Source organism: Salvelinus sp. IW2-2015, linkage group LG32 (genome assembly GCF_002910315.2).
Source record: "Salvelinus sp. IW2-2015 linkage group LG32, ASM291031v2, whole genome shotgun sequence".
NCBI classification, from domain to species: Eukaryota; Metazoa; Chordata; class Actinopteri; order Salmoniformes; family Salmonidae; genus Salvelinus; species Salvelinus sp. IW2-2015.
Window position 1 is genome coordinate 28,727,751 of NC_036871.1, and position 26,215 is coordinate 28,753,965.

The 26,215-nt window shown below is 44.7% G+C and overlaps 1 protein-coding gene across 4 annotated transcripts in view; it reads left to right on the top strand.

Moving 5' to 3' along the window:
- The window catches only part of obscnb (obscurin, cytoskeletal calmodulin and titin-interacting RhoGEF b), an 88,186-nt gene that overhangs the window by 51,236 nt on the left and 10,735 nt on the right, over nt 1-26,215 (top strand). For 3 of the 4 annotated variants that reach the window (XM_023977779.1, XM_023977780.1, XM_023977782.1), the window contains 18 exons: nt 1,309-1,575; nt 2,175-2,450; nt 2,728-3,000; nt 12,244-12,534; nt 12,803-13,075; nt 13,689-15,086; nt 16,087-16,368; nt 16,586-16,667; nt 16,813-16,934; nt 18,442-18,639; nt 18,795-18,827; nt 18,976-19,074; nt 19,826-20,044; nt 20,271-20,441; nt 22,502-22,641; nt 22,961-23,161; nt 23,286-23,362; nt 23,721-23,891. In XM_023977779.1, coding sequence (XP_023833547.1) covers nt 1,309-1,575; nt 2,175-2,450; nt 2,728-3,000; nt 12,244-12,534; nt 12,803-13,075; nt 13,689-15,086; nt 16,087-16,368; nt 16,586-16,667; nt 16,813-16,934; nt 18,442-18,639; nt 18,795-18,827; nt 18,976-19,074; nt 19,826-20,044; nt 20,271-20,441; nt 22,502-22,641; nt 22,961-23,161; nt 23,286-23,362; nt 23,721-23,891 — 4,573 coding nt within the window. The remainder of the gene's footprint in view (nt 1-1,308; nt 1,576-2,174; nt 2,451-2,727; nt 3,001-12,243; nt 12,535-12,802; nt 13,076-13,688; nt 15,087-16,086; nt 16,369-16,585; nt 16,668-16,812; nt 16,935-18,441; nt 18,640-18,794; nt 18,828-18,975; nt 19,075-19,825; nt 20,045-20,270; nt 20,442-22,501; nt 22,642-22,960; nt 23,162-23,285; nt 23,363-23,720; nt 23,892-26,215) is intronic. The other variant, XM_023977783.1, reaches the window with a different exon arrangement.

The window sequence follows — 26,215 nt, forward strand, 5'->3', positions numbered from 1 at the left end:
GTAGGACTGCTGGACATATTTTGATAATTAAAGGTGGCATATGCAGAAATCGCACTGTCATTCCTGATTGCAAAAATTTGAATAGTTCACCTAATTTCAGTTTGTGTGTAGAGAATCATTGTACCATCTAAAGCGCTTTGAAATACATTTTCAATAACCAAAAATAATGTGTTTGAAGCTGGTTTACAAAACCGAAAGTAAAAGATGCAAAAACGAAACTTAAGAATGGTAAGCGTAGAAATAGCGCACGTAGAACAGATCTACCACTTCTTAGACTTGCTTTCAATGAGAATGACAGATCTATAACTCACATTTATATGTGAATTTGCTTGGGTCACCCAAAAATTAAAATTTTTAAGTATGTAGCTCTTGGAATCATCCACTCTAATCTTATCCAACAATTATAGAAATCATATCTGCCTACTGTAGTGTATTCACATTGAAATAGATGACGTATTATGTCATCTATTTTGTGGCAGTATGTGGGATGTATGATTGCTGATAATAAGTGATGTGTGCACACAGGTAGTAATTAAGAAATGAAGTGTGCATTGTGTATTTTATGAACTTAGTTTTGATGCAGTTCTATGGGTACAGTGGGACAGATTTTACCTGTAAACAAGCTTTGCTGTTGTATGTCAACCTATAGAATCAGCAGTAGCTGGAAATGACAGTGTAGAGCAGTGCTGCTCCACCCATCCACCCTGGCCTTTCCCTTACTTACTCTCACTCTTCGCTTCACCTCCACCCTGCACTGCACCGCCCCTAGCCTGCAAGCACTAAAACTCTCTAACCCTTCCTACCTCTGCCCTGTCAGTCTGGCATCTCTATCCACCCACTGGCATATCTCCCCATTCTCATTGGTTGGTTAGTGGGCAGTAGTTGTGTCCAACTCCCCCTGCCTCTTGAGGAGATTGGGCTTTTCACTCCCCCTTCAGTTTGGAGTAACAAAAACATCTGTCACAGATAAGTAGACGTTCACATACTGTATCTAAGTGCATATTTGGCCACGGAGTGCTGCATCCATAAGATGTACTGTTAATCAAGGCACCTCTAAGGGCTTGCAACAGCAGCACACAACGCATACTAAAATACTAAGCCACCTCTGATACCACCAACAACTCAAAACATTTATCAAATTTCCCCCTTGGGGATCAATAAAGTTAACTCAATTCAAAGTAATATACATCAAAATACTCCAAGGTGTACTGGGGTGTTTATAAAGCCCAGGTATTGTTCTTTGGCATGTCGAGAGAGTGCATGTCAGTCATGATGACCTTGTCATATGACCCCTGCCCCCACTCTCAGACCCCACAGTAGAGGTGGTGAGCGAGATGCAGGACCTGCGGGTGGCTGAGGACAAGCCGGCTGAGTTCATCTGCCAGTACTCCCGGCCGGTCCAGGCCCAGTGGAAGAGAGACGGTCGGCCATTGCAGCCTGACGGCCAGAGGGTGGTAGTGGAGCAGGACTGGACCGTGGCTCGCTTGTACATTAGCCACGTGTCCACTGAGGACAGGGGGAGATACTCCTGTGAGGCAGAGGGGACCTGTGTGGTTGCCTTACTGGAGGTGGAAGGTGAGCTTCTCTCCGTTTGGAAAGAGCACCTTGCTATTCTACCCTTCCCCTGAACTTGTAAAAATGTTCGTTATTGTTTTCAATTATGATCAGCAGATAGCGATTTCAAGTAGGTCTTATTTTTATCCTTTAATTTATGCCATCTTTCCCCACACCCCTCTTTAGCAAGCAAGGCAAAATGACAAATGTACATGACCTCTAAACCATGAGACCTGATCAGGAAAATCTCTGATCAAATAGGGCCCTTGTTTCTCGTGGTCAGGTCACATGCACAGGAAAAACCCATGGCCCTAGTGTGAAAATGGGTATCAGAAAACAAAGCATTGTAAGATTCACCAAAGACTGCATTGACGTCCCTGGCAGGTCATTTCATGCATTGTGTGTATGTGTGTGTGTCCAGCAGTTTTGTCAGGTGTTCATTGTGAGGTTCCGATTGAATAGCAGCAAGTGTCAAGCATAAAAAATCCACTTGACCTACAGGCCACCGTGAACCTGAAAACCCCACAAAAGCTTGTCTTATGACACATTCTCCCCTCTCAGTTAAAGCTATTCTTTTACAGTAAACTGCCCTCTCCCTGCTCCCCTCTCCTCCCGTACAGCCAAATCCATTGAAATCCTACAAGGCTTGGAGAACATGGACACCATTGACGGCGGGGAGGCCCTATTCGAGTGCTCTATCTCTCGTTGCGAGATCAAAGACTGCCGCTGGCTGATCGGGGGCAAGCCGGTGAAGGAGTCGCCCACCACGGAGATCGTGTCCTTCGAAAGTGGACGCCGCCACCTCTTGCTGCTCAAGGATCTGCACGTTGGAGACAGCTGCAAAGTTACTTTCCAAGCCGGCACCGCAACAACCTCCGCCATGCTCAACGTCAAAGGTGTGTCACCCCAATTAATGTCCAACTTACAGTATGTTTGTTTGTCAATTAGTCACCCCAATTAATGTCCCCTTATGTTTGTTAGTTCCTGTTTTTTCTGGAAATATAAGTCTTAGGCCTGGTCTACTGGTGGAAATAACATACTACAGATGAAAATAAGGAAAATCTGCCTGCAATTGCTATAGGAACCGAGACTAGCATTAGTTTCTGTATATGTAACAGTATTGTGAGTCTTGAGTTTGTTAGGCATTATATGACATGGATTTTGTGTGAGCAGGCTGGCAGCTGGATGTGGTGAGTGGTCTGGAGGACAAGGTAGCTGTGGTGGGAGAGACTCTCGAGTTCAGCTGCATGCTGACTGAGCCTGTGCCTGAGGCGGAGGTAGCCTGGTACTCTAACGGAGCCGAGCTAAAGGCTGATGACACCTGGGGCATGAGGGCTGACGGCTGCTCCTACCACCTGGTGCTTAGACAGGCACCAGCCATGCCACCACAGGAGATCACCTTCGCTGCCAGGGACGCCATCTCCATGGCCAAGCTCACCATCATCAGTAAGTGTCTGAACAGCCATTTTGGAATCAATAATAGAAGTGTTCTCCAGGGAAGTGATTCTGTTAGATCCATTCGTCTCTCTTTCTCCTATTCTCCGGTGTTGCGGTCTACATTCAGAACCACATTCCTGTTCATGTTAAATAATGTTGAAGTTATATGGCTCCAGGTTAATCTGCCTCACCTAAAGCCCATTCTGGTGGGAAGCTGCTATAGACCACCAAGTGCACAGTATCTGGATAATATGTGTGAAATGCTTGATAATGTATGTGATATCAACAGAGGTATATTTTCTGGGTAATTTAAATATTGACTGACTTTCATCAAGCTACCCACTTAAGAAAGCTTCAAACTGTAACCAGTGGCTGCAACCTGGTTCAGGTTATCAGTCAACCTACCAGGGTAGTTACAAACAGCACAGGGTTGAAATCATCCACATGTACTGTTCACATCTTTACTAATGCTGCAGAAATTAGCTTGAAGACAGTATCCAAATCCATCAGATGTAGTGATCACAATTTAATAGCCATATCTAGGAAAACCAATGTTCCAAAGGCTGGGCCTAATATAGTGTATAAGAGGTCATACAATACGTTTTGTAGTGATTCTCATGTTGATTATGTAAAGAATATTTGCTGGTCTGTGGTTTATAATAAAGAGCAACCAGACGCTGCACTTGACACATTTATGACATTTCTTATTCCAGTTACTAATAAGCATGCACCCATTAAGAACATGACTGTAAAAACGGTTAAATCCCTGTGGATTGATGAGGAATTTAACAATTGTATGGTAAAGAGTGATGAGGCAAAAGTTATGGCAAATAAGTCAGCAGAACTGAATGGCAAACGTACTGCAAATTAAGAAATCCTGTGACGAAAACTGAATAAAAAGAAGAAAAAACTATACTATGAAACAAAGATGAATGATAGTAAAAAGCTTTGGAGCACCTTAAATTATATTTTAGGCAAAAAAGCAAACTCAGCTCCATCATTCATTGAAACAGATGGCTCATTCATCACAAAACCCACTGATATTGCCAACTTCTTGAATAATTTTTTTCGTTGGCAAGATTTGCAAACTAAGGCATGACATGCCAGCAATAAACACTGACACTACACATCCATGTATATCTGTCCAAATTATGAAAGACAAGCATTGTAATTTAGAATTCCGTAAAGTGAGTGTGGAAGAGGTGAAAAAGATTATTGGCAATGACAAGCTACCGGGGTCTGGATGGAAAATAGCGGACAATATTGCCACTCCTATTTGCCATATCTTCAATTCAAGCCTACTAGAAAGTGTGTGCCCTCAGGCCTGGTGGGAAACAAAAGTCATTCTGCTACCTAAGAATAGTAACGCCCTCTTTACTGGCTCAAATAGCCGACCAATCAGCCTGTTATCAACCCTTAGTAAACTTATGGAAAAAATTATATTTGACCAGATACAATTCTGTTTTATGGTAAACAAATTTACAACAGACTTTAACTTCTCTGGGATAGGTGGGACGGTAGCGTCCCACTTGGCCAAAATCCAGAAAAAATGTAGCGCGCCAAATTCAAATATATTACTATAAAAATCAATCTTTCATGAAATCACGCATGAAAGACACCAAATTAAAGCTACACATGTTGTGAATCCAGCCAACATGTCTGATTTCAAAAAGGATTTACGGGGAAAGCACACCAAACAATTATGTTAGCTCAGTACATAGCCACAGAAAAACACAGCCATTTTCCCAGCAAAAGATAGTAGTCACAAAAAGCAGAAATAGAGATAAAATGAATCACTAACCTTTGATGATCTTCATCAGATGAAGGACATCACTCATAGGACATCATGTTACACAATACATTTATCTTTTGTTCGATAATGTGCATATTTATATCCACAAATCTCGGTTTACATTGGCGCCATGTTCAGAAATGCCTCCAAAATATCCGGAGTAATTGCAGAGAGCCACGTCAAATAACAAAAATACTCATCATAAACTTTGATGAAATATACATGTTTTACACATAATTAAAGATACACTTGTATGTGTCAGATTTAAAAAAAAACTTTACGTAAAAAGCACACCATGCAATAATCTGAGACGGCGCTCAGATTTAACATTTCTCCGCCATGTTGGAGTCAACAGAAATACGAAATTACATCATAAATATTCCCTTACCTTTGATTATGTTCATCAGAATGCACTGCCAGGAATCCTAGTTCCACAATAAATCGTTGTTTTGTTCGATAATGTCCATTACTTATGTCCAATTAGCTACTTTTGCTAGCATGTGTAGTACACGTGTCCAAACGCTCGCGCAGAGCAGGCAAACGTCGGACGAAAACTTCAAAAAGTTATATTACAAGTCGAATAAACTGGTCAAACTTAGTAGAGAATCAATCTTCAGGATGTTGTTATCATTTATATCCAATAAGGTTCCAACCGGAGAATTCTTTTCAGTCTCTATAAGTAATGGAACGCATGGCGATATCATGAGGAATGCGCGTGACCAGGAACTGGCAATCTGCCAGACCACTGACTCAAACACCTCCCATCCGGTCCCACATTACAGTATAGGCTTCATTTAGCGTTCTACAGACTGTTGACATCTAGTGGAAGGCGTAGGAAGTGCAAACAGATCCATATATTACAGGGAATTGAATAGGCGATGAGTTTAACAACGACCAGTCTCAGAATTCTCACTTCCTGTTTGGATTTTTTATCAGGTTTTTTCCTGCCATATGAGTTCTGTAATACTCACAGACATCATTTGAACAGTTTTAGAAACTTCAGAGTGTTTTATATCCAATAGTAATCTGGGACAGTGTAGGAGGCAGTTCACTATGGGCACGCAATTCATCCAAAAGTGAAAATGCTGCCCCCTATATCAAAGAAGTTAAGCACGCTTATAGAGAATGCTTATAGGGAACGACAGTCAACAAGCACAGCACTTACACAAATTACTGATTGGCTGAGAGAAATTGATGATAAAAAAATTGTGGATGCTGTTTTGTTAGATTTCAGTGCGGCTTTTGGCATTATTGATCATAGTCTGCTGCTGGAAAACATATGTGTTATGGCTTTACATCCCCTGTTATATTGTGGATCAAGAGTTACCTGTCTAACAGGTAAAACATAATCCAGGTAAAATCAGGAATTCCTCAGGGCAACTGTCTAGGCCCCTTACTTTATTCAATCTTGATTAACGACAAGCCAGTGTGTCTATGTACAGTTGAAGTTGGAAGTTTACATACACTTAAGTTGGATTCATTAAAACTAATTTTTCAACCACTCCACAAATTTCTTGTTAACAAACTGTAGTTTTGGCAAGTCGGTTAGGACACCTACTTTGTGCATGACACAAGTAATTTTTCCAACAACTGTTTACAGACAGATTATTTCACTTATAATTCACTGTATCACAATTCCAGTGGGTCAGAAGTTTACATACACTAAGTTGACTGCGCCTTTAAACAGCTTGGAAAATTCCCGAAAATGATGTCATGGCTTTAGAAGCTTCTGATAGGCTAATTGACATCATTTGAGTGTACCTGTGGATCTATTTCAAGGCCAACCTTCAAACTCTGACCGCTGTTCAGTCGTGTTGTCAGGTACCACAAAGAGGGACTTAGGGAAATTACAATTGGTTTGAACAGGGCAGCACGGCTAGCCCTTAAAAGTGCATGGGGGCGCTAACATTAATGATATGCATGTCATCTCTCGAGGCTCATAGTGGAGGGGAGATTGACTTCATCACTACTGGTTTTTGTAAGAAGTGTTGACATTCTGAATGCACCAAGCTGTCTATTTAAACTACTAGCACACAGCTGAGACACCCATGCGTACCCCACAAGACATGTCACCAGAGGTCTCTTCACAATCACCAAGTCCAGAACAGACTATGGGAGGCAGACAGTACTACAAAGAGCCATGACTACATGGAACTCTATTCCACATCAGGTAACTGATGCAAGCTGTAGAATCAGATTTTTTTTTAAAGATACAAATACACCTTATGGAACAGTGGGGACTGTGAAGAGACACACAGGTACAGGGACACGCATACACACAAACAATAGCACTCTACACACGTACATTGAAATAACGTTGTATGGTGTTATTATACATTTTGTATTGTAGATACAGTGGGGAGAACAAGTATTTGATACACTGACAATTTTGCAGGTTTTCCTACTTACAAAGCATGTAGAGGTCTGTAATTTTTATCATAGGTACACTTCAACTGTGAGAGAAGGAATCTAAAACAAAAATCCAGAAAATCACATTGTATGATTTTTAAGTAATTAATTTGCATTTTATTGCATGACATAAGTATTTGATACATCAGAAAAGCAGAACTGAATATTTGGTACAGAAACCTTAGTTTGCAATTACAGAGATCATACGTTTCCTGTTAGTTCTTGACCAGGTTTGCACACACTGCAGCAGGGATTTTGGCCCACTCCTCCATACAGACCTTCTCCAGATCCTTCAGGTTTCGGGGCTGTCGCTGGGCAATACGGACTTTCGGCTCCCTCCAAAGATTTTCTATTGGGTTCAGGTCTGGAGACTGGCTAGGCCACTCCAGGACCTTGAGATGCTTCTTACGGAGCCACTCCTTAGTTGCCCTGGCTGTGTGTTTTCGGGTCGTTGTCATGCTGGAAAGCCCAGCCACGACCCATCTTCAATGCTCTTACTGAGGGAAGGAGAGTTGTTGGTCAAGATCTCGCGATACATGGCCCCATCCATCCTCCCTCAATACGGTGCAGTCGTCCTGTCCCTTTGCAGAAAAGCATCCCCAAAGAATGATGTTTCCACCTCCATGCTTCACGGTTGGATGGTGTTCTTGGGGTTGTACTCATCCTTCTATTCCTCCAAACACGGCGAGTGGAGTTAGAGCAAAAAGCTCTATTTTTGTCTCATCAGACCACATGACCTTCTCCCATCCTCCTCTGGATCATCCAGATGGTCATTGGCAAACTTCAGACGGGCCTGGACATGCGCTGGCTTGAGCAGGGGACCTTGCGTGCGCTGCAGGATTTTAATCCATGACGGCGTAGTGTGTTACTAATGGTTTTCTTTGAGACTGTGGTCCCAGCTCTCTTCAGGTCATTGACCAGGTCCTTCCGTGTAGTTCTGGGCTGATCCCTCACATTCCTCAGATCATTTGATGCCCCACGAGGTGAGATCTTGCATGGAGCCCAGACCGAGGGTATTGACCGTCATCTTGAACTTCTTCCATTTTCTAATAATTGTGCCAACAGTTGTTGCCTTCTCACCAAGCTGCTTGGCTATCAATTCAATCAATCAATTTTATTTTATATAGCCCTTCGTACATCAGCTAATATCTCGAAGTGCTGTACAGACACCCAGCCTAAAACCCCAAACAGCTAGTAATGCAGGTGTAGAAGCACGGTGGCTAGGAAAAACTCCCTAGAAAGGCCAAAACCTAGGAAGAAACCTAGAGAGGAACCAGGCTATGAGGGGTGGCCAGTCCTCTTCTGGCTGTGCCGGGTGGAGATTATAACAAGAACTATGCCAAGATGTTCAAAAATGTTCATAAGTGACAAGCATGGTCAAAATAATAATCATGAATAATTTTCAGTTGGCTTTTCATAGCCGATCATCAAGAGTTGAAAAACAACAGGTCTGGGACAGGTAGCGGTTCCATAACCGCAGGCAGAACAGCTGAAACTGGAATACAGCACAGGCCAGGCGGACTGGGGACAGCAAGGAGTCACCACGGGCGGCAGTCCCGACGCATGGTCCTAGGGCCCAGGTCCTCCGAGAGAAAGAAAGAGAGAAGGAGAAAATTAGAGAGAGGCCAAGATTTTCAAAATTTCCATAAATGACAAGCATGGTCAAATAATAATCAGGAATAAATCTCAGTTGGCTTTTCATAGCCGATCATTAAGAGTTGAAAACAGCAGGTCTGGGACAGGTAAGGGTTCCATAACCGCAGGCAGAACAGTTGAAACTGGAATAGCAGCAAGGCCAGGCGGACTGGGACAGCAAGGAGTCCACCACGGCCGGTAGTCCCGACGTATATGGTCCTAGGGCTCAGGTCCTCCGAGAGAAAGAAAGAGAGAAGGAGAAAATTAGAGAGAGCCAAGATTTTCAAAATGTTCATAAATGACAAGCATGGTCAAATAATAATCAGGAATAAATCTCAGTTGGCTTTTCATAGCCGATCATTAAGAGTTGAAAACAGCAGGTCTGGGACAGTAGGGGTTCCGTAACCGCAGGCAGAACAGTTGAAACTGGAATAGCAGCAAGGCCAGGCGGACTGGGGACAGCAAGGTGTCATCATGCCCGGTAGTCCTGACGTATGGTCCTAGGGCTCAGGTTCTCAGAGAGAAAGACGAGAACAGAGAGAATTAGAGAGAGCATAACTTAAAATTCACACAGGACACTGGATAAGACAGGAGAAGTACTCCAGGTAACCAACTGACCCTAGCCCCCCGACACAAACTACTGCAGCATAAATACTGGAGGCTGAGACAGGAGCGGTCAGGAGACACTGTGGCCCCATCCGAAGAAACCCCCGGACAGGGCCAAATAGGAAGGATATAACCCCACCCACTTTGCCAAAGCACAGCCCCCGCACCACTGAGGGGTAATCCTCAACCACCAACTTACAATCCTGAGACAAGGCCGAGTATAGCCCACAAAGGTCTCCACCACAGCACAAACCAAGGGGGGCGGCCAACCCAGACAGGAAGATCACGTCAGTAACTCAACCCACTCAAGTGACGCACCCCTCCTAGGGACGGCATGAAAGACACCAGCAAGCCAGTGACTCAGCCCCCTGTAACAGGGTTAGAGGCAGAGAATCCCAGTGGAGAGAGGGAACCGGCCTGGCAGAGACAGCAAGGGCGGTTCGTTGCTCCAGAGCCTTTCCGTTCAACTTCACACTCCTGGGCCAGGCTACACTGAATCATATGACCTACTGAAGAGATAAGTCTTCAGTAAAGACTTAAAGGTTGAGACCGAGTCTGCGTCTCTCACATGGGTAGGCAGACTGTTCCATAAAAATGGAGATCTATAGGAGAAAGCCCTGCCTTCCCGCTGTTTGCTTAGAAATTCTAGGGACAATTAGGAGGCCTGCGTCTTGTGACCGTAGCGTACGTATTGGTATGTACGGCAGGACCAACTCGGAAAGATAGGTAGGAGCAAGCCCATGTAACGCTTTATAGGTTAACAGTAAAAACTTGAAATCAGCCCTTGCCTTAACAGGAAGCCAGTGTAGGGAAGCTAGCACTGGAGTAATATGACAAATTTCTGTGTTCTAGTCAGGATTCTAGCAGCCGTATTTAGCACTAACTGAAGTTTATTTAGTGCTTTATCCGGGTAGCCGGAAAGTAGAGCATTGCAGTAGTCTAACCTAGAAGTAACAAATGCATGGATTAATTTTTCTGCATCATTTTTGGACAGAAAATTTCTGATTTTAGCAATGTTACGTAGATGGAAAAAAGCTGTCCTTGAAACAGTCTTGATATGTTCGTCAAAAGAGAGATCAGGGTCAAGAGTAACGCCGAGGTCCTTCACAGTTTTTATTTAGACGACTTTACAACCATCAAGATGAAATTGTCAGATTTTACAGAAGATCTCTTTGTTTCTTGGGACCTAGAACAAGCATCTCTGTTTTGTCCGAGTTTAAAAGTAGAAAGTTTTCAGCCATCCACTTCCTTATGTCTGAAACACAGGCTTCTAGCGAGGGCAATTTTGGGCTTCACCATGTTTCATTGAAATGTACAGCTGTGTGTCATCCGCATAGCAGTGAAAGTTAACATTATGTTTTCGAATAACATCCCCAAGAGAGTAAAATATATAGTGAAAACAATAGTGGTCCAAAACGGAACCTTGAGGAACACCGAAAATGTACAGTTGATTTGTCAGAGGACAGACCATTCACAGAGACAAACTGATATCTTTCCGACAGGTAAATCTAAACCAGGCCAGAACTGTCCGTGTAGACCAATTTGGGTTTCCAGTCTCTCCAAAAGAATGTGGTGATCGATGGTGTCAAAGGCAGCACTAAGGTCTAGTAGCACGAGGACAGATGCAGAGCCTCGGTCTGACGCCATTAAAAGGTCATTTACACCTTCACAAGTGCAGTCTCAGTGCTATGATGGGGTCTAAAACCAGACTGAAGCATTTCGTATACATTATTTGTCTTCAGAAAGGCAGTGAGTTGCTGCGCAACAGCTTTTTCTAAAATCTTTGAGAGGAATGGAAGATTCGATATAGGCCGATAGTTTTTTATATTTTCCGGGTCAAGGTTTGGCTTTTTTCAAGAGAGGCTTTATCACTGCCACTTTTAGTGATTTGGTACACATCCGGTGGATAGAGAGCTGTTTTATTATGTTCAACATAGGAGGCCAAGCACAGGAAGCAGCTCCTTCAGCAGTTTAGTAGGAATAGGATCCAGTATGCAGCTTGAAGGTTTAGAGGCCATGATTATTTTCATCATGTTGTCAAGAGATATAGTACTAAAACACTTAAGTGTCTCTCCCGATCCCAGGCCCTCGCAGAGCTGTGCAGATCCAGGACAGCTAAGCCCTGGAGGAATACGCAGATTCAAAGAGGAGTCCGTAATTTGCTTTCTAATGGTCATGATCTTTTCCTCAAAGAAGTTCATGAATTTATTACTGCTGAAGTGAAAGGCTATTGTCCTGTAGCCCATCCCAGCCTTGTACAGGTCTACAATTTATCCCTGATGTCCTTACACAGCTCTCTGGTCTTGGCCATTGTGGAGAGGTTGGAGTCTGTTTGATTGAGTGTGTGGACAGGTGTCTTTTATACAGGTAACGAGTTCAAACAGTGCAGTTAATACAGGTAATGAGTGGAGAACAGGAGGGCTTCTTAAAGAAAAACTAACAGGTCTGTGAGAGCCGGAATTCTTACTGGTTGGTAGGTGATCAAATACTTATGTCATGCAATAAAATGCTAATTAATTACTTAAAAATCATACAATGTGATTTTCTGGATTTTTGTTTTAGATTCCGTCTCTCACAGTTGAAGTGTACCTATGATAAAAATTACAGAACCTCTACATGCTTTGTAAGTAGGAAAACCTGCAAAATCGGCAGTGTATCAAATACTTGTTCTCCCCACTGTATGTAACGGTGTGCTAATGCTATATGATCTTTTGTTTGTGTAATATAAGTGCCTTGGCAGCAGCTAATGGGGATCCCTAATAATTACAAATACAAATTCCTCTCTCTTCAAACCCACTCTCCTTTCATAGCTGTTCCTGACCCCCCGGAGGACCCAGAGCTGGTCAGTAAGAGTAAGCAGGCGGTGACCCTGTCTTGGTTCACACCCCTCAGCAACGGAGGCAGCCCTATTTTGGGCTACAGGGTGGAGATGAGGCTGGCGGACAGTGTCCTCTGGCTGCCGTGCCATGCAGAGCCTGTGTGTAACACAGAGTTCTCTGTGGATAACCTCATCCCAGGGAGCGGCTACAGGTTCAGGGTGGCAGCCATCAATAGAGCTGGGACAGGAGAACCTGTCCAGCTGCCTCAGAGCGTTCAGCTGGGTGAGTTGGCTATATGATGAGCTCACACCTGAGCCAAACATATATATCTCTATATGGCTCTGTCTCAAGCCCAGCATGTTGAACAACCTAATTATAACCTAGTCCTAGATCATGTATGTGTTAGTTACACCATTTAAAACCTAGGAGAGTCTAATACATTTCCCATTGGCATGAATTGTATCTGTAGTGTCCCATCTATTGGAAGAAATATAAATCAATCAACAACCAATCAATCAACGAACAGTCAATCAATTGTTTTGGTCCATAGAGGCTCCAGTGACAGTGACCCAACAGTTGGCCTGTCCAGACCTGCAGGAGGGTAAGATGGCCCGTGTGGAGTGTGACCTCTCTGCTGAGGGCAGCTCGGTCACCTGGCTCAAAGACAACAAGGAGCTGGAGTATGGAGTAAAATACCAGGTCACCACAGAGGGCAAGACACAAGTGCTGCTGATCAAAGACTTTGAGTCTGCTGACCAGGGTGTGTACACCTGTGTGGCCTCAGACGAGGCAGAAAGCTCCCTTAATCTCAACCTACCAAAAGGTATACATACCCAAACAAACCAGAATATTATACCATGTAACTTTAATTTTGCTTTTCCATTCGCCCACATTAATTTATTATGAAACTCTTGTAAGCCATTCTCCTCAAGCCAAACTGGAAGCTTGGTGGAGATGTGTTTGTTATTTGAGGGTAAGTCAAGGTAAGTTCATCTGCTAGTTCTAGCAATCAATCAATCAAATGTATTTATAAAGCCCTTCTTACATCAGCTGATGTCACAAAGTGCTGTACAGAAACCCAGCCTAAAACCCCAAACAGCAAGCAATGCAGGTGTAGATGCACGGTGGCTAGGAAAAACTCCCTAGAAAGGCCAGAACCTAGGAAGAAAGGAACCTGGCTATTAGGGGTGGCCAGTCCTCTTCTGGCTGTGCCGGATGTAGATTATAATTATTATCAGCTAGTAATGGTGTGAGGTGAGCTCATTCTTCCAAAGTATGCATGAACACACTACTCCTATCAGAAAATAATTTAATCCCATGGGTATTTGTCCCTACATGATCAACATAGTTCTTATAAATGTAATGTGTGTTGGGGCTGCTATACTGTAGAGGTGTCCATTTGCTGCATATAACCTTCCATTGTGTCCTGGTTGTAGGTGGAGATGGGGTTCAGTTGGAGGAGGGGGCCCAGCCCAGCCTGCCTCCTGAGGCTGCCTCCGAGGGTGATGTCCATGCACTGTGGGAGGACCTGGCCAAGAAACGCCGCATGAGCCGAGAGCCCACCCTTGACTCCATCTCTGAGCTGCCTGATGAGGAGGACAAGGAGCCCAAGACACCCAAGGGACCAGTCAAGGAGAAGAAAGCCCCGGAGAAGGTGGGGATGAAAGCCCTGGAGAATGAGAAAGTTGATGTGAAAGCCCCGGAGAAGGAGAAGGTGAAGGTGAAAGCACCAGAGAAACAGAAGGTGAAAGAAAAGGAAAAGGTCGTAGAGCATGTCATCGTCCCTAAGAAGAAGGTGTTGGAGCCAAACTTGTACACCAGCTCTGAGGATGAGTCCAGGCCTCCAACACTGGTTTCCTACCTGAAGAAGAGCAGCAAGTCCTCCCTCTCTGTGTGTGACCAGACAGAGTCCATCTCCACTGAGAAGTTCTACGCACAGTTCAAGTTGAAAGAGGAGACCACAGTCCAACAGACTTCATCTTCAGTACAGCAGATCACAGCACAGACCACAGACGAGGAGGACGAAGAAAAGGGGCTGCTGGATGCTGCTGTAAAGATCCAGGCTGCCTTCAAGGGGTACAAAGCCCGCAAGGACATGCGTCCAGTCTTCAAGGACGTCTTCAAGGACCAGACCAAGGAACCCAATGGCACCATCCACCTGGAGTGTGTGGCGGAGGGCAAGCCAGAGAAGGTGCGCTGGCTGAAGGATGGGGAGCACCTGGCGGACGGCAAGCACCACCACATTGACATCTACAACGATGGCACCTGCTCTCTGGTAATCACCGCCGTAACCACCAAGGACACGGGCGTCTACACCTGTGAGGTCACCAACAAGTTTGGGGTGACCACCCACAGCGGCAAGGTGACGGTGGGCTCGGCGCGGGAGGCATCTGGAAGGAGGCCCCTGACCATGGGCTACAGTGCCGACAGCGAGGCGGAGAGCTCGTCGGCAGAAAGCGAGATGGACGAGTCTCTGAGGCAGGCTAGCAAACGGCTGCGCCGCCTCCTCCGCACACGCCTGCCGGCCACGTCGGAGGAGGAGTCGTTCGTCAGCTGTGATGATGAGGCTGAGCTGCAGGCCCCCGACCCCAAATCGTACCGCGAGGACGAGCGATACATCTACATCCGCTTCGACAAGCGGTCTGAGGCCCAGGTGGCGTCTCAGCGCTTCAAAGAGATGTTCACGGCCCAGGGGGTCCCTGTGGAGACCACCATCCAGGAGGCTGGACCTCTCAAAGTGGAGCTGCGCATCATGAAGATGGGATACACTCAAGATGGCTCTGCAACACCCACACAGGAGAAGCAGCTGCCTGCGTTCATGACAGGAGCCCCCGGTATGAAAACCAGAGTACATTTCTCTGTACATCTTGCTGCAATTAAGTTTGATGTTGCGATTATACCATAGAATTAAATAGGTATTTAATGTATCTCTATACCAAGTCATTTTGTCTACCATTCTATTTAGTAATCAAAATTAACCAGTTAAAACACAAAAAGACTAATGCCTTCGTAATTCAGGAAAGGTCATATTGATTTTAAGTCAATCAATGTTTGACATTGAAGTAATGTAGTTTATTTTGCTTGAATAATATAAATACATGTTTCAATGTGTTTAAATTCCAAACTTTTTTGCACATTAACAGGAGCCTTTGCTTGTTAGCTAAGACTTTAAGTGTGTACTTGCTAAATACATTGTCCTCGTCCAGGCTTTCATCTTGCTTTTCATGGTGTATTGTGTGTTCCGTGTGGTTACTACATTAACTTTTCTGTCTTCGTGTGTGACCTAATGTTCATTTTCTCTTGTCCAAACAGTTTGTATTTCAGTCATGTCAGTGTGTGTCTTCTTTGATATGTTTGTTTTGATGTAGTGTCATGTGTCCTCACTTTTGTCCCAAACATTTGTGTTCGTTTGTCTTTGCTGTATTTTAATGGTTGCTTCAATTTCTTTTTACCCACTTCTTTCCACTATTGACACTATATATCCATTCTATCGTTCTATTCACACTTACCCTCCATTTCTCCTCATGTTGTGCTGCCCTGCCGTAGTCCTCAGTTTTAAATATGTTTGTCTTTGCTCTCCTTGACCCACTCCATTCTAGTATTGATACAATCCTTTCCATCCAATAATCCTCATGTTGTACTGCCTGCCTTTACACCCTTTCATATCTGTGCTTTTTAATGTTGTACTGTAAAAGCAAATTGTAAAAAAATATATAGATAATCCTGATCAGTAAGAATTACACATGGAATACCAATGAAATTAATCCCCTGCATAATGAATAAAACCTCCTAATTTATTGTTGTGCCTAACTGATTGTCCCTGTCTCTCCCCAGCTGCCCCAGTCTTCCTGACTGAACTCCAGAGCCAGGACGTGCCAGACGGTTACCCGGTCAGCTTTGACTGCGTGGTGATTGGGAAGCCTCCACCCAGTGTGCGTTGGTTCAAGGATGGTAAACTGCTGGAGGAGAACGACCACTACATGATCAACGAGGATCAGGAGGGCTGCCACCAGCTCATCATTACCACCGTGCTGCCCTCTGACATGGGCGTCTACCGCTGTATGGCTGAGAACACCAGCGGCATCGCTGCCACCAAGGCTGAGCTCAGGGTCGACAGTGAGTACAGAACATATAATGTTGATTGGTAGGTTGGTTATTTTGTTTGTTATTTTGTTAGTTATGTTGTTTTTGTTGTTGGTTCTTTTGGTTATTTCATGGTTTATTTAGTTGATTATTTGGGTATTTGGTTGGTTGGTTGGTTGACTGTATGCATAGGATATCCTCATCCATGTTATTTTGAGAGTAATTGTGTAATGCATCTCTCTTTCCTCAGTGTCTTGCAGCTCAGACTACGATACTGCAGCTGATGCCACTGAGACCGGCTCCTATATCAGTGCCAAGGGTTACATGTCTAGGTGAATGAGACAACTCAGAGTTTACAAGCCCTTTGACTTTGAATGCAACCTTCTTTACAACGGAATCCTGATTCCTAATAGTACCTAAAACGTTTCTCTGGTCATGTTACTTCTTTACTGACAGCTTCCTATCCTCTCCCCTCAGGGAAACGGAAGCCTTTGAGTCTGTGGTAGAGGATGAGCAGATGCCACAAGTACTGGATGAACTCCATGATGTGCACGTCAGCCCAGGCTCACCCATCGCTAAGATGCAGCTGAAAGTCAAAGGTTGGTCTGTGGGTTACTCTCCACCTCCTCTGCATTAATCAAACCCTGCTAGACTAAGTTGTCTCTGCTCAGTTCCTTCAGCGGTCGATAACTTAAATAGAGAAGAATTAACTAGAGTCATGTGTACCTAGATCTGGTAAAAAAGCCAAGTAAACACTCAAATGTTACGTTCGTTCTCCTCCTCGTCTGAGGAGGAGCATGGATCGGACCAAAACGCAGTTTGTGGAGAATACATGTTTGATTTATTTTTAAAGAAGACGAAACGAAGAACACTGAAAAAACTATATAAAACAACAAACGACGTCAACAGACCTGAACATGTGAACTTACATATAACGAAGAACGCACGAACAGGATCAGACTAAACAAACGAAACAGTCCCGTGTGGTACAAACACTGACACGGAAAACAAACACCCACAAAACACACGTGAAACCCCAGCTGCCTAAGTATGATTCTCAATCAGGGACAACGATTGACAGCTGCCTCTGATTGAGAATCATACCAGGCCGAACACACAAAATCCCAACATAAAAATCACACATCGACAACCCACCCAACTCACMSGCTGGCTCTGGCAGCTCCATGCTGGCTGACGGCTCTGGCTGTTCATGGCTGGCTGACGGCTCTGGCTGGTCATGGCTGGCTGACGGCTCTGGCAGCTCCTGGCTGGCTGGCGGCTCTGGCAGCTCCTGGCTGGCTGGCTCTGGCAGCTCCTGGCTGGCTGGCTCTGGCAGCTCCTGGCTGGCTGGCGGCTCTGGCAGCTCCTGGCTGGCTGGCGGCTCTGGCGGTTCCTGGCTGGCTGACGGCTCTGGCTGGTCATGGCTGGCTGACGGCTCTGGCTGGTCATGGCTGGCTGACGGCTCTGGCTGGTCATGGCTGGCTGACGGCTCTGGCTGGTCATGGCTGGCTGACGGCTCTGGCTGGTCATGGCTGGCTGACGGCTCTGGCTGGTCATGGCTGGCTGACGGCTCTGGCTGGTCATGGCTGGCTGACGGCTCTGGCTGGTCATGGCTGGCTGACGGCTCTGGCTGGTCATGGCTAGCTGACGGCTCTGGCTGGTCATGGCTGGCTGACGCCCTGACCATACTAAATAAATACAAAAACAAGGGAAAACAGGTCAGGAACGTGACATCAAATCAAATTTTATTTGTCACATGCACCGAAATGCTTACTTACAAGCCCTTAACCAACAACGCAGTTCAAGAAATAGAGTTAAGAAAATATTTACTAAAAAAACTAAAGTAAAAAAATACTAAAAAATCTAAAAGTAACTCAAGGATATTAGATAACAATAACGAGGCTATATACAGAGGGTACCGGTAGTCAATGTGCGGGGGTACAGGTTAGTCAAGGTAATTTGTAAATAGACTATGCATAGATAATAAACAATGAGTAGCAACAGTGTAAAAACTGTCCCCAGGGCAGGTAAGTCAGGCAATTTATTATTTCTGCCCCCAGGGTCAATAACTAAGTGAGTTGCTTACTCTTTGTTGATATTTCCCAGGGTTCCCTAGTCCAAGGGTGTACTGGTTCAAGGACGGCCACCCGCTGCGTTCCTCAGACAGGATCCTGCTGCTGGACAAGCGAGACATCCACAGCCTGGAAGTCCTGGAGGTGAAGAGGGAGGACACAGGAGAGTACTCTGCCTACATCAGCAACGCTGCTGGAACAGCATACTCCTCTGCTAGGCTGCTGGTTCTGGGTAGGTCTACTCATGACTGAAAGGTTTATATTGAGAGGGATTCCTGTCTTCTACTTAGGATGATGTATTTAGTCTGCATTATGATATGTGTGTTATTGTATACACAACATAACATTCTTGTATTTACTGAAGAATTCATGGTACCCTCTCAACAGGTCCAGGAGAGCTCACGCCTGTAGAGAAGCACGGTATTTAATTATGATTTTATAATGTTCATTGATTAATTTATTTATTCAATCATTACTGCTTGCACTGTTGCGTATAGCATGTCACATTGTTCTGAATTTTGAGCTATGTGATGATGACGCTTTTCTACACCCATGTTTTACTTCCTAGATCCCAAGGTGCCTCTGGTGCCGCCCCGCTTCCTGGAGAGGTTCAGCAACAGGAAGGTGAAACAGGGAGCCAGCGTCACCATGTCTGTCCGAGTGGAAGGTATCTATCAACAACACTGTACACTGAACTCATATATAATGATGGTATATTTAACCAATAAGGCCCGTGGGGGGGGTTGTACAGTATATGGCCAATATACCACGTCTAAGGGCTGTTCTTATGCACATCACAACGCGGAGTGCCTGGATACAGCCCTTAGCCGTGGTAAATTGGTCATATACCACAAACCCCCAAGGTGCCTTATTGCTATTATAAACTGGTTACCTACTTAATTTGAGCAGTAAATGTTTTGTCATACCCGTGGTATAACACGGCTGTCAGCCGATTCTCATTCAGGGCTCGAACCACCCGGTTTATAAAACATATTATAAACTTGGTAATTTGTGTCATGCCTAAGAACAGCCCTTAGCCGTGATATATTGGCCATATACCACACCCCCTCAGTCCTTATTTATTAATTATAAAATGTGTGTATGTTTTTGTTTTGTAGTGTGACGCTAAGCTAGAGAAACAACAACTTCAACCTCAGATTGTTTTGGCATGTAGTAATTGGTTTCTATAGCCGCAGTAACAGTACAGTATATCTCTCAACCTTGGCTGAGAGTTGACCAAGTCAGAGGAGCAGACCCAGAATCAGTAACGCGTCCTATGAGAGATACGCTTCCATAAAGGATATTGTCATTTATCATACAGACATGCATGCGAGTCCACAGACTACTGTTTGATAAGACTATTCATCATACACCATGTGAATTCCCAAGTCCCACTATCTATATGTCTGCTCTCCAAGGTTCTCCCACCCCAATGGTGATGTGGTTGAAAGAGGAGTCTGCTGAGGACGTGTTGTGGATCAAGCCAGACACTAAGGGCTACAAGGTGGCCAGCTCTGGGCGCCAACACAGTCTCATCCTGATGGATGTGGGCTCTAAGCATGCAGGCACATACACCTGCATCGCCACCAACAAGGCCGGACAGTCCATTTGCACTGCCCAATTTGAAGTGGAGGATGGTGAGAAACTGAACGATATACTGTACTTGGTTTGTTTGTTTGGATCCCCATCAGCTGTTCACAAAGCAACATTTCTTGAGTCCACAATACATATTAGGGAAACAACAAAACATACTGACACTTGCTTTTCTAATCATACATAATATAAATTCATGTAGTATATGCGTGGCAGACAGCAAGTTCTAATGTGAAACATTCCTAATGTATTATCTGCTTTCTGTTGTAGCACCACGACCAAAGGAAGAGACCACAATCCCTCTGGGGATTACTATCAGCCCTCCAGACGAAGATGTTGGCAGAGGAAAAATGCAGTATCTAGGTGAAGTTGGAACAGAAGAGTTCCTTATGAAGCTCACCTCCCAGATCACGGAAATGGTATCTGCCAAGATCAGCCAAGGTGAGTGAAAATGTGTCATGGGCTGTTCCATCAAAGCTCCAAAATAGGGCACAGTTAGAACATTTTCTTATTTGATTTAAAGAAATGTTCTTCCACTCTTTGTGTTGATTTAAGATCAAGTAAATACACTTTTTGATTTGATGCAAATTTATTTAGATTTGACATGGAACTTATAATGACTTCTAGAATAGGTTAAAGTAATGTAATATTAATATCTGGCAAATGGGGATATAACGGTCAAATACATCCTGGTGTATTGTACAGTCTGTGTGCTTTTATTGCAGGCTAAAACATTTGTATCTGCTTGTCTATGGTAATACAGAGAAGGTTCTTATAGTGTTTTAATAGCGTAAGAAAATATATATGTATATGTCTCTAATATTGCCATTGATCAAGTCTAAATTCAAATTCTATATATACATTACCTTTGTAATGCCGTCATAAACACTATAAGCTATCTGTCATAACACTTCATCACAGTTTATGTAATGTTATGATAAGTTACTCTCATCCCACTTGCAGTCCATCAGGCAAAGGGCCAACTAACACACCAGCGTTTGTTGGATACAGCTACACCGCTGCGACTGTGGATATGTTAGTTCCTAATAGAGCTTCATGTAGGCTTTAAGAATGAACAGCTCAAAGAAAATGTCATGCACATTGCCTCTTGCTGCTCGCGATTTTCTTTATGTTCATATAATTAAGTATGCTTTGATCTCTTTCTTCTCACTCACTAATACTTGCTCTGCTTGTGTTTTGAGCAATGTGTTGATTCCTACACCTTGTCCTCCCCTATGACCGACAGATATGGATTGTCATTACTTCATTTCATCATCCTTCAGCCCTCCATCCATTAATTCACTCACATGCTCTCATCCAATCGTTAATTTGTTATTCAGACAGCACACAGAACCATCAAGTGCTCCAGTGGATGAAATCATGGCCCAAAGCCTCCAGTATGTATCCACAGTACATAAAGATCTCAGCTACTCTCACTAAAAAACAGACATCCTTTACACAAGTTAGTGAGTCTCCTCTTATGTTCTATGTCCTCCTCTCTGCATCTGTCTCTAGCTGTCTGACTTGGATTGGATTGATTGAATTTTAAAGAGGAGTACTACTTGACATGAAACAAGGGGTTAGAAAATGACGTCCCTCTGTTCGTGTTGCACAACAGTAAGAATATCTTGGCTATTACCGGCGATGATGACTTGTGGTGATGACGTTAACATACAGTATTTCACCGTTCAAGATACATTTAAACATTTTGAAACAAAATGGTCAAGATTCACATTGTATAGTGGGGGACAAAACTATCATTAAATCAGTTCCATTATTCTGCTGCCATTTCAGTATAACAAAGAATATATATACCTGGTCAAACATTTCTCCCTTTATGTTTTTGTGCTCCATGATATTTATTTGATGCATTAGTAGAAGTTGTGTCTTGGCAAAGCAGTGATTACCTGAGCACATGATTCAAATGGCTTTGAAGTGATACTCAGGATAGTATATAGCTGGAATACATGCCTGCACTCAGACATGTATGTACACAACTTAAGACCCCACGTCTTATTTGTACAGTATCTTTCTTATGCATGCATCTAGTGTTCTAACTAGTTTGTAATAGTGAAAACTATTTAATCAAATAACTTGTGCAGTAGCAGCAAAACTGTTGATGGCACTAATGTGTAGCTTAGCTAACCTTCTGAGGAATCTTGATAATTCATTGTGCTAACTTTAAAAGAAACAGTTATGCCAGTGACAATATTAATTGTACCGGTCAAAAAGCCAAAGCTACACATTCCAGGTGGTCTGTGGATGTTTGTGGCCAATTTCACCTTTCTGTGAATGTGTGTACAGTATTAGGCCTATGTGCATGTAACTGCCAAAATAAAGGAAACACTTGTGTAAATGAAGGATACTATTGACACTTAATGTATGTGTTTCCTTTATTTTGGCAGTTACCTGTATATACTGTGATATGTGGAGGCGTGTGTGTGTGTATTGTATGCTCTCCTGGCTGTCTCCCTCTGAACCCCTCCCCCTTGCTGCCCCAGCCTCACTACGTGTCCCGGGAGGCGATAGTGACGACGAGACCAAGACACCCTCCGCCTCACCACACCACGGTCGCTCTCGCCCCGGCTCCATTCTCGCTGACTCCTCCTCTGAGTCTGACGACCCTGATGCCAGGGGAGAGGTATGGAACTATATAAAAGGATCTGTCATTCTTGTTCTTTGTTTGGAACACCTCAGTATCACATCACTCATACTGGGTCCTCACTAATGACTCTGAAGTTTTTTCTCTTATATTTTTGACTGGATTTGCAGACTACTTACTTGACTTATTCCTTTCAGCTCCTAGTGCAGAAAATGGCCTCAACTGGCCTGCATCACCAGCAAACCCAGTTCTGGGCAAATCTCTTATAAATACAATTATGTTTTTTCATCCAAGTCACTCTGCAAATGTAAGCTCTTATAGACAAGACTTTGTGTCTGATGTTCGACTCCTTCTACAGATGTTTGACATCTATGTGGCTACGGCTGACTACAACCCCACCATCCCCAACAAAGATACCATTTCCCTGAAGGAGGGCCAGTATGTTGAGGTTCTCGACTCGGCACATCCACTCAAATGGCTGGTCCGGACCAAACCCACCAAAACCACTCCATCCCGCCAAGGCTGGGTCTCATCTGCCTACCTGGATAAAAAACTCAAGGTGTGTTTGAAGATCCAAGTAATTGCTTTAGCACCAATATTGTACATCGACCTCTACTCTCTTGACCCTATTTTAGTTAAATGTGATTGTGTTCTTAATGATATATTAAACTATTGTGTTCTAGCTGTCTGATGTTGCTGGTGACATCCCAGAGGGAAGTGGAGAAGAGGTCTCAGAAGGAGAGTACAAGAAGAGACTACTGTGAGTCTAGAACTTCTAGAACTTCTCACACTCTCTTCTATTAGGGCCAAAACTTAAACTGAGATCAGACTGGCATGCAACTCTGACTTTGTGAAATCAAAGTGTAGAAGCACCTGCATTGTGTAGAAGCACCTGCATTGCTTGCTGTTTGGGGTTTTAGGCTGGGTTTATGTACAGCACTTTGTAACATCAGCTGATGTAAGAAGGGCTTTACAAATCAATTTAATTTGATTTGATTCGAGAATTAATGTAAAAAAAAAAAAGAAGATGGTTAGGATTCAGCTCTGCATGCACAAGCAAGAAACACCATCACACTCAACGACACCCCATAATAACCACAATGCTCTGTTATCCTCAGCCAACTGATTCAAGACCTGATCAACAGCGAGGTAGAGTTTGTCAAAGAGATGGACTTCTTCACTTCCCACCACGTCAAGCAAGTGGAGAGCCTTGACGCCCCATCTGACGTCACCAGCCAGAAGGAGGCCATATTCAGGAACATCAACGAGATCAAGGCCTTCCATAGCGAGTAAGTACCACTGACTGTTTTTTTGGCCCGTCTTTAAACAAACTTTTAAGGATGAATGAAGCTTTCATAAACCCTTTATAAGGCCTGTATATATGCTTCAGAAATGACCTAACTGGTTCTATTGCATTGATGTTTTGTCATTATATAATACCATACCTACCATTACAAAACATTAGGAACACCTGCTCTTTCCATAACACAGACTGACTAGGTGAATCCACCTGAAAGCTATGATCCCTTATTGATGTCACTTGTTAAATCCACTTCAATCAGTGTAGATGAAGGGGTTATTTTTAAGCCTTGAGACAATTGAGACATGGATTGTGTATGTGTGCCATTCAGAGGGTGAATGGGCAAGACAAAAGATTTGAGTGCCTTTGAACGGGGTATGGTAGTAGGTGCCAGGCACACTGGTTTGAGTGTGTCAAGAATTGCAATGCTGCTGGGTTTTTCACACTCAACAGTTTCCCGTGTGTATCAAAAATGATCCACCACCCAAAGGACATTCAGCCAACTTGACACAACCGTGGGAAGCATTGAGTCAACATGGGCCAGCATCCCTGTGGAATGCTTTTGACACCTTGCAGAGTCCATGCACCAATGAATTGAGGCTGTTCTGAGGGCAAAAGGGGGTACAACTCAATATTAGGAAGGTGTTTGTAATGTTTCGTACACTCTGTATATGTTACGCCCTGACCTGAGATATCGCTGTTTTCTTTATATTTTGGTTAGGTCAGGTTGTGACATGGGTGGGGACGTTAGTGTTTGTATTGTCTAGGGTTTTTGTATGTCACGGGTTGTTGTAGGTCTAGGTGATTTATATGTCTATGGTGGCCTGATATGGTTCCCAATCAGAGGCAGCTGTTTATCGTTGTCTCTGATTGGGGATCATATTTAGGTAGCCATTTTCCCTTTGGTGTTTGTGGGTTCTTGTTCTATGTTTAGTTGCCTGTATGCACTACTCATATTAGCTTCACGGTTCGTTTTGTTATTTTGTTTGTTTGTTCAGTGTTCATTCTTATAATAAAGAAGAATGTACGCTTACCACGCTGCGCCTTGGTCTCCTCCTTACAACGGCCGTGACAGAAGAACCCACCATAAAATGACCGAGCAGCGTGTGAAGGAGGAATGGACCTGGGAGGAGATTTTGGACGGAGCAGGACCCTGGACGCAGGCTGGGGAGTATCGCCTTCCGAAGGAGGAAATAGAGGCAGCAAAAGCGGAACGGCGATATTACGAGGAGAAATACCAACGAGGTAGGCCACAGAAACCCCAAGAAGTTTTTTTGCGGGGGCACATAGAGCCAGTCAGGGAGTCGGATGAGGAGTTTGACGCAAGATTCCGGAGAGAGGTGCTAGCATGAAGAGCACTGCAGAGCGGGCGTGCTGGGGAGCATGTGACTGGTCAGACACCATGTTACGCAGTGATGCGCACAGTGTCTCCAGTTCGCATTCATAGCCCGGTGCGCTCTATTCCAGCTCTTCGCATTTGCTGGGCTCATGTGAGCATCCAGCCAGGACGCATTGTGCCAGCTATACGCTCTAGATCTCCAGGGCGCCTCCACAGTCTAGTACATCATGTGCCTCCTCTCTGCACTCGCCCTGAGGTGCGTGTCCCCAGCCTGGTACCACCAGTGCTGGCACCACGCATCAGACCTCCAGTGCGCCTCCACAGTCCAGTACGTCCTGTGCCTCCTCTCCGCACTCGTCCTGAGGTGCGTGTCCTCAGCCCTGTACCATCAGTTCCGGCACCACGCATCAGGCCTCCAGTGCGCTTCCACAGTCCAGTACGGCCTGTGCCTCTTCCCCGCACTCGCCCTGAGGTGCGTGTCCTCAGCCCGGTACCACCAGTTCCGGCACCACGCATCAGGCTTCCAGTGCGCTTCCCCAGTCCAGAGCTTCCGGTGACAGTACCCAGTCCAGAGCTTCCGGCGACGTTTCACAGTCCGGAACCTTCAACGACGGCCACAGTCCGGAACCTCCAACGACGGGCCACAGTCCGGAACCTCCTATGACGGGCCACAGTCCGGAACCTCCTACGACGGTCCCTAGTCCGGAGCCTCCGGCGACGGTCCCAGTCCGGGCCTCCGGCGACAGTCCCCAGTCCGGGGCCTCCGCGACGGATCCACGGTCCGGTTCTACAAAGGCGGAGGGATCAGCGTAAAGAGGGGAGGCTGCGTCCAGAACCGGAGCCGCCAACGAGGGTAGATGCCCACCCGGACCCTCCCTATAGGTTCAGGTTTGCAGCGGGAGTCCGCACCTTTGGGGGGGGGGGGGGGGGGGGGGTCTGTTACGCCCTGACCTGAGATATCTCTGTTTCTTTAT